The sequence below is a fragment of the Cebus imitator genome, unplaced genomic scaffold (genome assembly GCF_001604975.1).
Source record: "Cebus imitator isolate Cc_AM_T3 unplaced genomic scaffold, Cebus_imitator-1.0 Scaffold155, whole genome shotgun sequence".
NCBI classification, from domain to species: domain Eukaryota; kingdom Metazoa; phylum Chordata; class Mammalia; order Primates; family Cebidae; genus Cebus; species Cebus imitator.
In genome coordinates, this window is record NW_016107470.1 from 2,530,006 (window position 1) to 2,548,598 (window position 18,593).

General features: G+C 33.4%; 2 protein-coding genes across 3 annotated transcripts in view; one reads left to right on the forward strand and one right to left on the reverse strand.

Moving 5' to 3' along the window:
- Positions 1-18,593, forward strand: part of SMC5 (structural maintenance of chromosomes 5) — an 85,303-nt gene that overhangs the window by 13,308 nt on the left and 53,402 nt on the right. For both annotated transcript variants that reach the window (XM_017543446.2, XM_017543447.2), the window contains exons 4-8: positions 3,692-3,854; positions 4,812-4,946; positions 7,170-7,310; positions 8,999-9,160; positions 12,783-12,854. In XM_017543446.2, coding sequence (XP_017398935.1) covers positions 3,692-3,854; positions 4,812-4,946; positions 7,170-7,310; positions 8,999-9,160; positions 12,783-12,854 — 673 coding nt within the window. The remainder of the gene's footprint in view (positions 1-3,691; positions 3,855-4,811; positions 4,947-7,169; positions 7,311-8,998; positions 9,161-12,782; positions 12,855-18,593) is intronic.
- On the reverse strand, positions 16,450-17,316 carry LOC108314528 (transcription factor BTF3-like). Its single transcript, XM_037743825.1, has one exon. It carries the CDS (start codon positions 17,199-17,201, stop codon positions 16,713-16,715), a length of 489 nt encoding a protein of 162 aa, XP_037599753.1. The 5' UTR covers positions 17,202-17,316; the 3' UTR covers positions 16,450-16,712.

Below are 18,593 nucleotides of genomic sequence, written 5' to 3' on the forward strand. Positions count from 1 at the left end.
TCTAACTACTGATTTCATTTATTTGTAGTAAACGGGTTGCTTATATTTTTCTATTTCTTCTTGGATCACTGATTATTTATATTTTATAAAGAATTCTCCCATTTTTCTTAGTTTTAAATTTTATTGACATGAACACCATCCTCTTATATGAGTTTTTAATATAAGTGTATTATATATGACAGTATTTATCTTCTAAAAATTGATTTGTCAATTTTAGTAGTTTTTTTTCAATGAACTAACTTTTGCATTTGTTTTATATCATGATTTTCTGTTTCATTAATTTCTATTCTTACCTTGACTGATAATCATTTTTTGAAATGGATATTTATTGCACTAATTTTCAGTCTTTTGTTTACCCTAATGTGAACAGTTAAGGTTAAAAATGTCCCCCTTAGTATTGCCTTAGCTCTGTCTCTCCAATGTTAGTTTTATATATATATATATAAAACCAGTATTTACTGTTTTTCAGTTCTGAGTATTTTCTTTATGAGCTTGTAATTAGAAGTTGTTTCTAATTCTAATGTAGTGATTCTCTTATTTTTTAGTATTAGTTTCCACTTTGGTTGTATTGCAGTTAAATATATAGAGTGCTGGTTTTATGTTACTAATCCTTTGAAATTTCTTTCTTTTTTGTAGTGAACTTTTGTAATTGTTCTTTTGCTGAAAGAATAAGTTTTCTCTTGTAGATATCTGCTGTGTTCTGTATTTAGTTTATTAGTTACATTGTCAATCTTCTATATTTTTATTGATTTCAATTGTCAGATTGATTCCTTAATTACCGAGAAAGGTTGCAGTATTTCTCTATGCAGATTTGTTAATTATCCTTGTCCTGTCAATTTTTGCTTTATGTATTTCTAGGGCATTATTAGTTGCATCTAAGATTCAAATTGTTTATCTTTCTGGTGATTTCAACTTTGTATTGTTAGTTACTGACCTTGATCTTTCTTTTGCCTTAAAGTCCATCTAGTTTGCCATTCATGTAGTTAGCATCTTTTTTTTTCCCCCTAGGATTTTTCTAGTTGTCTTTTTTCATTCGTTTCATGTTTTTAATATCTTTTGTTATCTCATTTAAACTAGTATAGCTGTGTTATTTTTTTCTGCAGTCATTTAAGTAAAGCATATAATCAATTTACAAATATAATTTTATGTTCAAACTTATTTTTACTCTCTTATTCTCTGCTTTTTGTTTATCACACTCTTCAGCATTTCTTTTCTTGCTTGTTTTTGTCAGATATTTCTTTCATTTTTCCTTGTCGTCTTGCATTCTTTTGTTTTAGTGGTTACTGGAATTTTGGCAGGAATCCTTATTGAAGTCCAGACTGAATATTTGGACTATAGCACTAACAAAGTGCTATAACTTTGTTCTTAATAACTTCCCTGAACTTACATGCTTTTAAATTTCTATCTTTTTAAAACTCCTCAAGACAGTATTATGAATAATATAATATAGTTATATTAATTATGTTGTCAGTGTTTGTTTAAAATTACCTCAGCTATTTCTGTTTGTTTTGCTTTTCATTCCTTCTTCCATTTCTGATTTTCTCTGTGGGATCACTTTCTGCCAAAAGGACATTCTTTAAAGTTTTCTTTTATGTGGGTTTTCTGTTGGAACACTTAGTTTTTAATTTGAAAATGATGTTATTTTGCTCTAAATCTTGAAAGATGTGTTTCATGGATATAAAATTCTATATTGACAGGTCTCTTGTCGAATATTCAAAATATAATAGTTTAATGCCGTTGTTGTCTTCCTGTTTTGTTTTGTTTTGGCAACAGGGTCTTACTCAGCCTACAGGCAACTCACTACCATGCCCAGCTTTATTATTATTATTATTTTTTTTATAGAGAGAATGGAGTCTCACCATGTTACTCAGACAGGTCTTGAACTCCTGGGCTCAGGTGATCCTTCTACCTTGGCCTTCCAGAATACTGAGATTACAAGCAAGAGCCACCACATCTGGCCCCATTGTTGTTGTCTGATGTGAATCTGATCTAAGTTTATTTGATAGTAATCATTCTCTTTTTCTCAAGATGCTTATAAACTCATTTTGTTTTCTTTTTTCTTTTTTTTTTTTTTTTTTTTTTTTTTTTTTTTTTTTTTTTTTTTTTTTTTTTTTTTTTTTTTTTTTTTTTTTCATATATATTTAGGCATGGATTTATTTTTTATTTATTTTTGTTGGTATTTAATGAGACTCCTAAACCTGTGATTTGTTGTCTTTCATCAGTTTTGCAAAGTTCTTATTTGCAAAGATCTCTTTAAATACTGCTGTTTACCCATTCTCTGTCTCCTGTCCTAGAATTCTTACTGGACATTTTAAGCTTTCTTAGTCATCCAGATATCTTTCATATTTTACATTGTTATTTCTGCTAGTGTTCTTGATGCTTTGTTTTCTTGTGTGCATGTTTCTAGTGAGCTACTCTTCTCCTTTCAACTTTATCTGTGTTAATTCTTTGAAGATGACATACATTCTGGCAGAGGAAATTACTAACTTCTGCCAGAGACCATTGAATCCTTTCAGTTCAGAATCACGGTGTATAGAATTCTCAGCTTATGTTGGTAGCAATGAAGTATTCCTAATTTACCCTTACACAGAGGGTATGTCCCTTAGGTATGGCTTTCAGTTGGAGTCTCCCTCTTTCATGGCTATGGGCTTTGTCTGTTTTTGTCCTCTACCAGCAGATCATGAAAATGAATTCTCAAGATCACCTGATTGGGCAAATCCCCTCAAGATGAAAGCCAGTTTTATTTTTCTACTCTGGGTTTCCACCTGTACTAGGATGTTAGCCAGAATTCCTTACTTTGATGCTAACAGATGAATTCATTTATTAAGATATTTTAATATTTTATTGTTTTTAGTTGTTTACAGCAGGAGGATCAATAGGGGTACTTTATTAGTCATTCTCCTGGAAATGAAAGTTTAAAATACTTCCTTTAAAGTTCTAATATCTTATTGTTTCAAGTGGCCTGATTACAATGTAATCTATGTATGCAACATTTATAAGTTATTATTGTCATTTAGCGATTGGATACCAATAATTTATCTTTTTACCACATGCTGCTGAATCCCAGGGAAGAAGATGGATGAATAGATGGGAGGTGTGGAGCAGTGGTACTTCTAAAATCGAGAAATAAGTAAATACCCTTCTTTCAGATTCTGTATTGCTTATTGTTCCTTTATATCCATGTGATATAATCCTCTGAATTCAGAGTGGAGGACATGGTGAGGAATCCATGGGCTACCTGTATGGGTAGTTTTGATTTCTGGACATGCCTAAGAGTCAGTTTTCATTCATACATTTTCTGAGCAGGGGGAGTTTCAACGTTTAACTGCTCTACCCTTTAATATACCAACACATTTTGGATTGCAGTCAACACATGTAATTGAAGAATAGCATCATAATTAAAGGATAAACAACTCCAGATATGCGACTCCTCAAGTAGTGTTTGTGAATTAGTATTGACATTTGTTTTAATAGTTTAAATAATTTTGAATGTTGAGTAAGTAACTGATGTGGTCACTTATGGTATTACTTACAAAATGCCAAGGTTTTCTTGGGAGGGGCCAAAATATCAAAAGGAATAAAAATTATAATAATAATCTATCTGGCACCTTTGGTGCAAGACAGTTTTGGAAATTTTATCTCAAATGTATGTATTTTGAATATAAAGATTCTTAAATTATTTTTTAATTAGGTTCAGAGCTTCTGGAAATCTTGTAATCACCCGTGAGATTGATGTGGCAAAAAATCAGTCCTTTTGGTTCATCAACAAAAAATCTACCACGCAGAAAGTAGTGGAAGAGCAAGTTGCAGCCTTAAATATTCAAGTGGGGAATCTTTGCCAGTTTCTACCTCAGGTATGAGAGAGATAAATGCAAAGATGGGAAAATTTTGTATATAGTGTTTCCTTTTTATGCCGTAGAAGGGCTATCTTAATGACTAAATTGAACATAGCACTCTTACATTTCTTTGTAAAGGTAGCATTTCATCACTTAAAGTATAACATTAATAATTTGTAGTAATTTGGAAAATTTCAATTAGTAAAAAAGTCTAAATTAGAGTATTTTGAAATAAACTTGTGTTATTTTTAAGTTCAGAGAGTAGCTTAGCTATGTGCTTTTATTTGTAGACCCTTGAAATGTTGTTAATAAACAGCTTTTTAGTCAATGTATTTGTTTGTGTAAAATATTGGATACACTAAAACTCTTATAAGTATACCTTCTAAAATCTTGGTATACTTTGTTTATTAAAAATAAAAATGCTGATAATGTATGTTGAAGTCATCTTACCTCTTAAATTTGACTTTCAATGCTGTCTAGTGACTATTAGTTAATTTCTTTTTGTTCAGAAACATGGTAATGATTTTATAATGTGCAAATTAAATAAAACTTAAACATTTTAAAGCTTTTATTTAACACCCATCAGCTGATGTCAGATTATCTCCAGAAGCAGATGTTTGAAATTGCCTTTTTTTTCTTTTTAAACCCTCTAACATTTCAACTGATATGTAATAGGCTGTGATCATTTTCATATTGGGACTATGTGTTCTTTTATTCCCAAATTTTTATTACACGTACATAAACATTTCAACCTTGAAATACTGGCATAGAAAATTTTTAAAGATGATCAAAAAGATAACGATTTATAGTGTAAGTTTATCTTCATTATCCTAAAGAATAAGGTTCAAAAGGTTTATATATCAAAGGTTTTGTTAAATGAGTTTTACCTTAACAAGTGTAAGCATTGAGTGAAATACATTTTTAAGATATTTGTAGATAAATGATAGTTGCTGATATTTAATTTTTGTGCTCTAGGACAAAGTTGGAGAATTTGCTAAACTCAGCAAAATTGAACTACTTGAAGCCACTGAAAAGTCCATTGGTCCCCCAGAGATGCACAGATATCACTGTGAACTCAAAAACTTCAGGGAAAAAGAAAAACAGCTTGAGGTACTTTAAAATAGGCAACTCATTTGTATTGTTTCTTACTGATTTCTGTATCTCAAAATGTGAGAGAGTGAATAGTATTTATTCATTGAGTAAATTTATATTTGTGATTTTCGTTTTTCACCTAAGGATTGTACTGCTCATATCATTGGTTAAAGTGACAGAGTGAGAATGGATCTGATAATGTGAAGTTTAAAAAGGTTGACTATTTCAACAAATACATACTGTTAATTGAATTATTTATTTATTTATTTTTTTCCCCAGTAATGGCTACAACAATGTCAATTGAATTTTTAAGGAACCAATAATAGTATTATAAAAAAAAAATTTATCTCAGGAAGTTCCAGTGTTCTTTCATTCATTCATTATCTACATAGTGCCTGGCACAAACACCTGCTATGTTACGAACACTGAACACATTGCAAGAGAATGTAGACTTTGCAAGAGAATTATACATTTAATTGGAATGTTGTTGGTTATTTTCACCTTTAATAAACAAAAATATACTTTTATAGCATATCCTTTGTAAAGGTGTTTTATTTAATGGATCTTTTTTCTATATCCCAGCAACTAAAATAAGTATAGTAAATTTTCATAATAAATCTTTTAATCTGGATTTTGTGGCTCAGACCTCTAATCCCAGTACAGCCGCTTGAGTCCAGGAGTTCAAGACTAGCCTGGGCAACATAGGGAGACCCTATCTCTACAAAAAAATAAATAACAAAAATTAGCCGGGCATGGTGGTGCATGCCTGTACTTCTGACACTTGGGAGACTGAGGTGGAAGGATTGCTTGGGACAAGGAGGTCAAGGAGCTGCAGTGAGCTATGATTGTACCACTATATTCCAGCCTGGGTAACAGAGTGAGACCCTGTCTCAAAAAATGGGAAATCTGGCCGGGGGTTGTGGCCTACGCCTGAAATCCCAGCACTTTAGAAAGCCTAGGCAGATGGATCACCTGAGGTCAGGAGTTCCAGACCAGCCTGGCCAACATGGTGAAACCCTGTCTCTACTAAAAACACAAAAATTAGCCGGGCATGGTGGTGGGCACCTGTAATCCCAGCTACTTGGGAGGCTGAGGCAGAAGAATCACTTGAACCTGGGAGGCGGAGGTTGCAGTGAGCCGAGATCTTGGCATTTCACTCCAGCCTGGGCAACAAGAGTGAAACTCTGTCTCAAAAAAAAATAAATAAATAAAAATAAAAATTTATTTATTTATTTATTTAAAATTTTTAGGTTCAGGGTACATGTGCAGGTTTGTTACAAAGGTATGTTGTATCATAGGGATTTGGTGTGTCACCCAGGTAGTAAGCATAGAAATCTTGGAACCAATTGCTTTTTCTATACTTAATAATATGTATTTTACTGTAATTAAATGTTATTATTTTACCTTTGTCCACCAGACAGGGAAGAGAATGTTGTTGTTATTCAAAGTGAATAATCAAAGGAGTTGTTATGAGCTTTTTATAATTATTTTATCCTACTTCAGATATTGTGTTCTTTTATCAGAATGTTGTTGTTATACCTATTCAACGTGAATAATCAAAGGAGTTGTTCTGAGCTTTTTATAATTATTTTATCCTAATTCAGATATTGTGTTATCTTTCTCTACATCAAACAATCTAATACTTTCACTTGAAACACTTACCTGCACTCTCGACCATCCTCTGAAAGAAAACAAGCATGCAAGCATATATTCACTAGGTTTTGAGTACATCTTTGTATTTATTAATTCACAACATAAAGGCTAATTCTTAGCTTTCTTTCATCTAGTTTCTAAGACCTTTCAGTCATGAGTGTTTGTTTAACATAGTAATCCTAGTAATACTACTTTTCATTTGTGTATCACTTTTACAAAGCTTTCGTTTAGCTTTCATGTATATTATGTGAATCGCTTCTACTCTTCAAGTGAATGGAGCAGATAACGTCTCTTATCTTTGGACAAGAAGAGCTTGGACTCAGATGTGGCAGGGCTTCTTTACAGTTAGTATTAATAAATTGTAGACTCTAGAGCAGAACTTGGATGTGAATGTTACTTTTACACAGGTTTTGGGGTTTTTTTGAGGCAGGGTTTCATGGTTGCCCAGGCTGGAGTGTACATAGTTCTTAAGAACTGTGAATTCTTTATTGTGAAATTTTGCTATCATTGTTTATTTTTCATTGTTAAAAGATTTGACCTGTTGTCTTTTTTCAGTTAAACTGATTGTTCAACATGTATTTGTTGTAGACCTCATGCAAAGAGAAAACTGAATATCTACAGAAAATGGTTCAGAGGAATGAAAGATATAAACAAGATGTGGAGAGGTTCTATGAACGGAAGCGACATTTAGATTTGATTGAGATGCTTGAAGCAAAAAGGCCATGGGTGGTAAGTCATAATTTTTAGAGGCAAAATAGATATTTCTTTAAGTAGCAGAGTAATTGTAATGAAAGCATTAATTATTGTGTATTCAAATTAGGTGCTTCTTTTTCATTTTTGGCTTTATATGTTATACATAATAAAATTCATACGTCTTTTTTTTTTTTGAAATGGTGTCTTGCTCTGTCACCCAGGCTGGAGTACAATAGTGCCATCTTGGCTCACTGCAACCTCTGCCTCCCGGGTTCAAGTGATTCTCCTGCCTCAGCCTCCCAGTAGTTGGTATTATAGGTGTGTGCCACCATGTCTAATTTTACTTTTGTATTTTTAGTCAAGATGGGGTGATACCATGTGGGTCAGGCTGGTCTCGAACTCGTGACCTCAGGTGATCTGCCCACCTCTGCCTCCCAAAGTGCTGGGATTATAGGCATTAGCCACCACATCAGACTATCTTTTACTAGTTTATTACATTAGCTGTGTGCTAGTATTACTGTATAATAATTAATAATTAACGCAGTGCTTTTCTTTCAGATTTTAGTCCTCAACAGATAGTTCTTTGATTGTTTTTTGAAGATGTTAATGATCAGAAAATTAAATCTCTGAGTGTCCTCAGTCATGTCACTAAGAATTTATTTGGGGTTTGCCACTAGTATCAGCCTCAGTTTCAGATGTAGCTGATGTGTCTTAACTATAGTCTTCTACTCACATGTTTTATAATTTTCCTGAGGCTAATCTGTAGTCAATCTGTGATGTTATTTTCTAATTTAAGACTATAGTTCAGATTAAAGATTCACTTCTCTCATTGCATTACTTTATAATAGGTAGAACAAGATAGGTAAGAAAGTTTTGTAGTGTTTGTTCCAAAGTTAGAATGAAAATAATTGTTACAGCTTGAAGTGGCTATATATGTGGCATTCTTGTTTTGTCTTCCCCGCTTCTCTCTACCCTGTTCCATCATTTCATGATTCTTAAATTTTCCTTTCTTCAGCTTTTCTAACTTTCATTTTTTCTATGTCCATTATTACTGCTTCACTCACTTTGTCTTTTGATTTTCCTATTTTTTTCTAAGATTGATGTGCCTTTTTTCATTTTTCTTCTTTTTGATTTACTCATGTTTATTAATTTTTTCTTTTCTTACCATCTTCCCATTCACTCTTATTTTATGTTGTCTTAGTGTGCCATTTAATTTTTGTTTAGCAAATACTCCTGTGACACAACAGACATCACTTTCACCTACATGCTGCTTTTTCTTTTTGTTTTGACCCATTTTCCTTTTGTTCTTCTTTTTTTTTTTTTTTTTTTTTTTTTTTTTTATGCTTGATTTTTTTTTTTTTCTTCATACATCCCTGTATCTCTTCTTTATTGACAGATTAGAGGTAAGTCACATTTTCATAGCCGTTAGGATATGTTTCAGAGAACAAGGTGGAAGTCCAAGAATGTGAACTAGTGATAGAAGCTCAGTGATTACCAAGACTGTTATTAAACCATTACATTGGTATTTACTATTTCTGAAGTTGTCTCAGAGGACAAATTTTACATTAATAGAACTGCTAAAGGGATATCAAAACAATCTTTCTTAGATTTGGTTGCTGCCTTGATTTTGATTTTAGTATATGTATTAGTTTATATTGATTTTAGTATATATGTTAGTTTAAGCTAGTTCATTAACTTCGATTGTTGAATATTCATATTGCAAGGAATATGAAAATGTTCGTCAGGAATATGAAGAAGTAAAACTTGTTCGTGACCGAGTGAAGGAAGAGGTCAGAAAACTTAAAGAAGGGCAGATTCCTATGACACGTCGAATTGAAGAAATGGAAAGGGAGCGTCACAATTTGGAGGCTCGAATCAAAGAAAAGGTATGTTTTGGGTTCGATTTTGGATTATCTGAATTTTATTTTAGCAAATATAAAAAATATTTTGCAGGTGTTTGAAAATATTTTCAAGGGTTTACTTGTGTCTTTCATTTCTTAAGTTTTTTTAACCAGGAATTCTGCCACCATAGGGCTTTCAAGGACTACTCATTACTGTTGAAGCGTTGCTACATTTTAGGACTTCCAAGATACAAAGAGAGAAAAGTGAAATGTGATTTTTTTTTTTTTAATTATAAGAGGATTCATAGTAGTATTCCTGGAAACACTGAGCTCTTTTTTGAATGTATTATATCTGCTTTGTAATTATACACCCTTTTGAAGGAGGGCAATATAAGAAATCTTGATGTTTTGGAGATGGATAATATAATATAATAATAATCCCTGCATTTTAAAAGTGTACCTAGAAGTTTTTTATGATTATGGCTTCTAACCTTTGGTGGATTTTGAAGTTAAAGATTATTTGAGAATTGTTTAAATTCCTGCTTCTAGAATAATGCAGTACAGGCAGATCCAAAATTGTGAATGAGATTTTGGAGATTCATGGATGCACAGATGTCAAGGTATTGACCCCTACTTCTGATATGACTGGGCACAGTGGCTCATACCTATAATCCCAGCACTTTGGGAGGCTGAGACAGGCAGAATAGTTGAGCCCAGGAGTTCAAGACAAGCTTGGTCAATATGGTGAAACCCCGTCTCTATGAAAAATACCAAGAAGTTAGCCAGGCATGGTGGTGCGAGCCTGTAAGTCCCTGCTACCGGTGAGGCTGAGGCAGAAGGATCACTTGAGCCTGCGAGGTTGCAGTGAGCTGAGATCGTGCCACTGCACTCCAGCCTGGTTGACAGAGCGAGACCCTGTCTCAAACAATATATATAATAATAAAAAATTAAAAATAAATCAAAATTTAAAAATAAAGAATTTGTGATATAAATTATCATTTGGCTTAAATAAGTAGAATGCTTTGTAATTAAGCCAGTGGAGTTTATGCTATATATATAAATTTTATGAAACCAGAAAACCATTCACAATCTGTGTGTACTGTATACCCCTGATGTTGGCCCCTGTGCTTGAAGGTGGGTGTCAATGAACATAAAAGGTGGATCTTGGCCTGGCACTGCTATTGGGAAAAAATTGTGTGAAACATGATTTCTGCTATTGAAAGATTAGGAGATAGTGTGTTACAAACTTAGTGGTATTGTTTTTTATAGGCATCTTCTCTATTTTTAAAGGTTGTGTTTTATTCTCATTAAAATATGCTACTCCGGGTTTTTTGTTACTGAATTTAAGATTGCCATATCATCAAGGACATTCACTATACAGGTTTGATTAATATAACTTTTATCTTCTGTTTGTAAAAAAGAAGTTATGTGGAGTTCTTTGATTTCGAGATGTGCTTGTACTTTTTAGGCACCTGAAAGTCAGAAAAATGATTTCTTGAGCTAGATGGTACATGTTGACCCATGCTTACTGAGTGAAAAAGGCCATATTTAGGAATATAAAGAAAACTTTATAACAGAGGAAGTGAATCAACAGTTTTGACTTTGCTACTATCTTGTCAGAAAAGCTCCACTATGTCTTAATTCTAATACAGGTTAAAGTGAGTTAAAATTATTGCACTCAAGTCCAGAAGATTAAGCAGTTATCAAGATCAGATAAAAATTTTAGGACTTGATTAGATCTGATTCTGATAGAGTTGCCATTGGTCATTTTAAATGTTAGGGGAAGAAGGGATTGTAGATAGTATCTAGACACGTCCTCTCATTGTTAAAGATACTGAATTCCAGTGATAACATGACTTCCTCAAGTATATAGAAGTAACAGGTGGCAGTCATTGTTATGTTAATGAAGATTGGTTGTAAATTGTGGATTTGTCATTGCTTTTTTGATTCTTGAATCTTCTATTACTACAGAATTACTTTTGTGATAGAAAAAAAATGTACATAATAAATTTCAAATCTCTTAATTAAGGAAACATTTAAAACCCTTCGTTTTGTCTATTTATAACAGAAGCCCAGCTATTACGGCATTGTCAGACATCCATGAGCCTTAATTTATTTATGTGAAAATCTACATGGCCTAAGATGTTTTAGAATTATTTTCCTAAAGAAGTGATCCTGGATTCTGAAGTGGTACTTATGTCAGTCTATAGTAAAAGTAGTTATTAGCATCCATAGCCTTGAAACAGAAACACAGTGGTTAATTTTGTTCAGTATTCATGCTGTTCTTGTTCCTGCTCGTTCTGTTCCAGCAGAAAATTTTTTCCAGCACTTGTAGTTGGGTTTTTTTGTTTTTAATTCCAGGCAGATGGTATAGTGTTATGGACGGGGCATAGGCTTTTGAGTCACATGGACCTATATTTTAAATCATAGCTCAGCTGTCTGACCTTGAGCAAATCATATAGTCTCTCTGAGCTTTATTCTCCTCCTCAGTCAGGTGAGGACAGTAATAGTAATCTTTATCTGACATGATTAGCATGTATGATTTAAGCATACATACATCAGTATTACTAGCATCAGAGAATTAGTTTTCCCCTCTGGGAAGAAACTGTTGTCTCTTGGCATCAGAGATCTACCATGGGTTTGGTGATTTGCTAGGAGGGCTCACAGCTAAGATTTATTACAGTGAAAGGATAGGAAACAGTCAGTAAAGGGAAAATGCCCTGGGGACAAAGTCCAGAAGAAACCAGGCACAAGCTTCCAAGGGTCATCACCCAGAGAAGTCACACAGAATGTGCATAATTCCACTGTCATCAAATTGTGACAACACTTTTAAAGTCCTCTTTGCAGGGAAGTGCATTACAGACTCAGAACCCGAGAGTAGTTTTATAGGCTTTGGGCAACTAAGCAATCTAGCAGCACATACTCAACTTCCAGAATCCAAGAAGGAAAGCAGATGTTCCACATCAGCCAAATTGTTTGTACAGACATGCACAGTAAGCCACTCTTACTAGTTAGGAAATGGTAGAAATACTCCCGAAATCCAAGTTGCCAGATTACAACCAAGGACCAACCTTGCAAACAAGCCTTTCTAGGAATAGTAGTCTTAGCCCGTAATGTTAATTCTTTTCTGTACAGCCCTGTTCTCTGCTGTTTGAATTATATATTATATTGTAGGTGTTAATGATGTGTAATAAGTGTCCATAATATGTCATGTATGTGTTTTATGTGTTACTGAAAAACATCAAGGAGGTAACATAGTTGGTATGTTAGAGAGAACTCTATATTTGAAATAAGACCTGATTTTGGATATTATTTACCATTTTTTAGCTATATATACAGGTTAGTTGGCCTCTTTTGAGCCCTATCAGTTAGTAATATTTGTCCTGATTATCCTGTAGCATTGTTTTTAGGATCAGATAAAATAAGACAGGAAAATAAATGTAAAGAGAAAAACATGCATTCATATTACTGCAACTGTTTAGTAATAACAGTAGGAATAACTTCACCGATTTGCAAATAACTTGGTATTTTGTTGATAATTATGGATTTTGTTTGAAACAAATTGTTGTGGGTTAACTCAGTATTTGAATGGGCAGGGCCATATATATAACTTGCTTGCCTGAGTTTTTAACTAACTATCCCCTCTCCTTCTGATTTAATTTTACAGGCAACAGATATTAAGGAGGCATCTCAAAAATGCAAACAGAAGCAAGATGTTATAGAAAGGAAAGATAAACATGTAAGATTTCATACTAAAATTTTTATTGCATCAAAATTTGCTCTAATTTTTGTTTTTAAATCTGTATTATAGGACAGATTCTTGTTGGAGAATGGCCAAGATCTCTGCATTCTCTATTTCTTAATTTGAGGGAGAGTAAGACTTGGAAGTATAGTAGTTGGTCAGAGGACAATTGGGAAAAAACTGCTAGTAGACTAATCGCTATGCCTTAACTTCGTAGCTGAGTGACTATAGTTTTTTAATAGGATAATGATGGATTTAGTTACCTTATTAGTAAAAATTAAACTCTAAGGGATATGTTCTTATTTTTTTTAAACACAGAAATAAATCTTTTATTTTGAAAAATGGGGGATGACATTTATATAGAATGTATATACCTTTATGCATGATCGAAATTAATGAGACAAAGTATACTTTAACTGTGGAGCTTTTCTTTTTTTTTCTTTTTTTTTTTCTGACACAGGGTCTTACTCTGTTAACCCAGGTTGGAGTACAGTGGCGTAATCTTGGCTCACTGCAGCCTCCACCTTGCAGGCTCCTCCTATCTCAGCCTTCTGAGTAGCTGGGACCACAGTGCATGCCACCACACCCAGCTTTTTTGAATTTTTGTAGAGATGGGTTTTTGCTGTGTTGCCCGGCCTTGCCTTGAACTCCTGAGCTCAAGCTATCCACCTGCCTGGGCTTCCCAAAGTGCTGGAATTACAGGCATGAGCCACTGCCCCTGACTGGAACATTTCATCTTTATTGTATTTTTATTGTTGAGTTTTAATCTGTTTTGATGTAATCTTGATTTATAGCTCCAATTTCTAGAAATGAAAATAGTTAACGTTGTGAAACTTAGCTTACTGCAGGTAATTTATCGCTAAGGAAAAATCTTTTAATTTGTAATATCCTGTTTTTGATGTATGCAGCTTCTTAATCTGAGAATGTAAACTAAAAGTTTTTGAAGTTTTTTTTTTCCTTTGTAATATCTTTTTTTTCTTAGTAGATTTTTTTCTTTTCTCATTTTCGTTTCTTGCTTTCTTCCTGGAGTTTTTGCTTGTTTATCTGGGCATCTTTGGTTGTTTCTTTATGGTTAAGAGTAAGGCGTTAAAAGGCTGATTACAGATTTTTTGTGCATAAGTGGGGTCTAATGGCAAAATTACGTTAGGATGATTAGGTAAGAAAGTGGGCTTTTTTTGCTGTGCCCAAATATATGTGTGTTTCTATTCTCCAGGACCCTTCTGAGACTAAATTTTGAAATTACCTGCCTTGGAGGTAGACATGTAACTTCACCCATTTCTTGTGGTTGAAGCATTATGTTAATCTCCTAGTTTTTAGCCTCTCCCCTTTTTCTATCCCTTTATTTTAAGTCCCGGGCATCTCATTTAATTTCTCCAAAGAACCACAAATGTTCACAGAAGATTGATTGTCAGTGTTATGTGCTTAGGGTTGTGTATGTTGGGGTAAGAGGGGATTGGGATAAGAAGGAAGGTAGGAATAATTGCATTCTATGTGATGTCATTTGTACTTGGCATTTCCTAGTCCTAAGAATCTGTGTTTTTTATTTGTTTTTATGTTTTAGAGGGAATAATCAGTTTTTCACATCCCTTTCTTTTTCATTCATTCCTTACACTATGGTTCCTATAATAAACTGCTAAACTAGTTATTTGTTTTCTCATCTTCAAAGTATTTATTAAACTTTCCATTTACTGATCTCTTTTCTCTGTCTTTTGTCATCATGGGATGGGACCCTTTTTACTCCATTTCTATTATTTTATTAAGGTTAGGCAGAAAAAGACATAAAGACTCATCCTATATCCCCAGACACGAATACAGGGTTGGTAGATTGCCTCATGTTGAACTTCCCTTGCATTCTTATCATATATTTTATTTACTTAATGTTTTAATATATTGCTGTATTCAACTAGAAAATTTTGTATTTAGGATTTTTGAACTGTGTGAGATTGACCTGTAATTTAATTTTTTATTCTATTCTTAACTGGCTTTGTTTTCAGGCTTATGCAGGCCTGGTAAGTAATTTAATACTTGTTGGATCAGTTTCCGTCATTTATATTTCTTCCTATCACTGATATTTGTGTATCCATTTTTTCCCGTTACCATATTTGCCAGGGCTTGTCACTTTTGTAAGTCTTTTCAACCAATCTTTTTTAAATCAACTTTATTTTTTGTTGGCTATTTAATTTCTTCTTTAACTTTCTTAATTCATTTTTTTCTGCTTTGAGGATTTTTTTTAACATTCTTGAATTGTAAAAAGCGTGTTTCTTTTGTTTTTAACCTTTTCTAATTTTTAATAAATGCATCAAAAGATATACATTTTTTTCTGGGTATCTTTTGGCTATATCTCATGTGTTGATAAGTAGGCTCTTTTTTTCAGTTGAAGATATAATTCTCATTTAAATGTTTTCATTCATTTGAGGTTACCTAGCAGTTCTTATTGTTTTTATTTCTGTGGATATGGAATTTTTTAGGCTTTTGAAAAAATGTCAGATTCTACTTACACTGCTTTATGATCAATAAATGTGGCCTTATGACTTTTATAAAGAATTTTTTGAGCCTTTTTTTTTGTTTTTATTGTGTATTTGATTTTTATACCTATTCTTTATGTATTTGAAAAGAACATACTTTCTGTCTTCAGGTATGGAAATATATATACACATACATACGTACGTACGTTAGCACATGCTTCCTATAATTATACATAATTATATTACTAAAATGTTTTACTTTTTTGTTAACCTACTTGATTTAGTTTTTGTTGTTGTTATTGTTTTAAGATGGAGTCTTACTCTGTCTCCCAGGCTGGAGTGCAGTGGCGCAGTCTCAGCTCACTGCCACTTCTGCCTCCCGGGTTGAAGCAATTCCCCTGCCTCAGCCTCCCAAGTAGCTGGGACCACAGGTGTGCATCACCACGTCTGGCTAATTTTTGTATTTTTAGTAGAGACTGGGTTACCATGTTGGCCAGGCTGGTCTCTTACACCTGACCTCAAGTAATTGACCTGCCTTGGCCTCCCAAAGTGCTAGAATTAGAAGTGTGAGCCACAGCACCACGCCTGATTTAGTTATTTTTAAGATGTCAATATGTCCTTTTATGAGTATAGATTTGTCTATTTTTCCTTGTAATTATATCAGTTTTTTCTTCCTAGATTTTAAAGCTTTCTTATTTTGTTTTTATTTCTGTACCATGTTTCTGTTTAAAATTTTTTTCAATTCAATGTGAAATAAAGGAATTTAAATAGATGAAGTTTAAGCAGTTCACATTTACTGTTATGTTTTCTACTATTATACTTTTTACTTGATTCCTCCTCTTCTTTCTATTTTCTGTTGCTGTTAACCAAGGTTTTCTCATTCCGTTTTTTATTCTATAGGTTGAAAGTTATATTTAGTCCTATTCTAGTGATTATCTTAAAATCTTAAGTGGCGCATTTCTCATAAAAGAGTTTATCAGTATCTTTATTCTCCCACTTAAGAAAAAAAAAAATACTAGCCAGCTTCTATTTTTTCTTCCTTTTCTCCCATGTCAGTATCATCAGAAATTTGACTTGTGGTTACTTAAAATGTTTGGGTTTTTTTGTTGTTGTTGTTGTTGTTGTTGTTTTTTACTAGGCAAAGAACTTTATTAACCTTGGTTTCAAACTTGATTCCCAGGCTTCTTCGGCTTAATTAGCTGCAAAGAATGAATTGTGTATACACAAAAAACTGAAAAGAGCTGCAGTGTCCAAGGGGCTTGGGCTTAAAAATATTAGAGATCTAGATTTTATCAGATCCATAAACAAAAATTTCTTAAAAAGCAGTCATAATATAAAATAGCAGCTCCCAGTAACTTCTTCAAGTTTTATCTTCAGAAGTTGACTCAATTCAGTTTGCCTCATTCTTGGAAGCCTTATCAAAATTCTCCACAAGATCTGGAACTTCATCATCATCCTCCTCTCCAGTAGCAAGTGGTGCTTTTCCATCCACAGATTGTTTGGGCAGGGCTTCAGCCAGTCTTCTTAAACTAGTCAGACTGTCTGCCCCAAGCTGGTTTAAGATGCTGGGTAGCATTTCTGTCAGCTGCTTTGTCTCAGCATGGCCTGTAATGGTGAAAGTGTTTGCTGCCAGAGATGCCTGAACTTTAGGGTTGTTAAAGTGGATCACTGTTCCTTGGTTTGTAAACATATTCATCTCTTCAATACCAGAGATATTGTTTACCCCTAACTTCTTTAAGGAAAACTGAAGTTTTTTATCATCTTCTGTGGCTGTTCTGTGAACCACCTTCTTCTTTCTGCGAGCAGTTCCTTTCCCACCAATGCGCACTTGTGCCTGCAGTTTGGTGAGTTTTTCCTGGTTCATGATTGTTTCTTTCATCTTGTCGGAGCGGATTAGGGGTCGTGCGGGGGACGAGGGTTGGTGCTCAAGAGGTCTCGGGTGGACCAGCTGAGATTAGGCGCACACACGCGGGGACGCAAGATGGCAGCTAAAGGGCTGTTTGGGTTTTTTTTAACTGTCATTATTTACATGTTGAGTATCTCTAATACGAAATCTAAAATGTTCCAAAGCCCAAAACTGTTTTGTGTGTTGACATGATGCTCAAAGGAAATGCACTTTAGAGCATTTTGGATTTCTGGATTAGGGAAGCTGAACCTGTAAGTATAATGCAGATATTCAAAGGTCTTAAAAATTTGAAATCCAAAACACTTGGTCCCAAGCATTTTGGATAAAGGATCATCAGCCTGTGTTTAGATTTAGTAATATGTTTAGTTCATTTGTTTGATTGTGTTGCTGTTGCATTATACTTCCTCTGGCTTGCTAGGGAAGGAGAAATAAAGAGTTATCTTTTTACTATATAAAGTTACATCCTTTTACTTTGAGCTTATTTGTGTCTTGGAATCTAAAAGCTGTCTCTTATAAACTAGATAGTTGGATCATGATTTTTTGCCTTCATTAACATAAAACCAGATATTTTAGAAAGGGGATCGTTATAAATAATAAAAGATTCTTGTCACTCAGAAAACTCCAACAGTTTTGAACTCTGTGCTAGGAACCTAGGACAAAGACTAAATGTATATATTTATATCACAACAGTTTTTTATATTAGATAGGAAGAAAAAAGTTATAAACAACAAAATACATTTGTTATATTTTACATTTACCTATATAATTACCTTTACTGGCTCTTGACTTCATTGCGTAGTTTCAGAGTATTGTCTAGGGTTCCTTCATTTCAACCTTAAAGATGCCTTTTAGTATTTCTTTTAGGGGAGGTCTTCTAGTGATAAATTTTTTTTTTTTTTAAATCTAAGAATACCTTAAGTTTTTGTTTGGTTTTGAAGGATAGTTTTGCTGGATATAGAATTCTTTGTGGGTTTTTTTTAATTTTTCCAGCACTTTGAATATGTTGTTCATCTGCCCTCTGGCCTCCATATTTCTGATGAGGAGTCAGTTGTTAATCTTATTGAGGATCCTGGTACATGATGAATCACTTTTTCTTGCTTTTAAAGTTTTCTCTTTGCCTTTGGTTTTCAGTAGCTAATCATATTTCTAGACGAAAATCTCCTTGAGTTTATCCTGTTTGGAATTCATCGAGCTTCTTAAATGTGCAGATTAATGTTTTTCATCAAAATTAGGAAGTCTTTTGTCAGTATTTCTTCATGTATTCTTTCTGCCTGTTTCTTTTCTTTCTTGAGACTTACATATTTTGATATGCTTGTTGGTATCCCACAAATCTCAGAGACTGTTGATATATATATATATATGTGT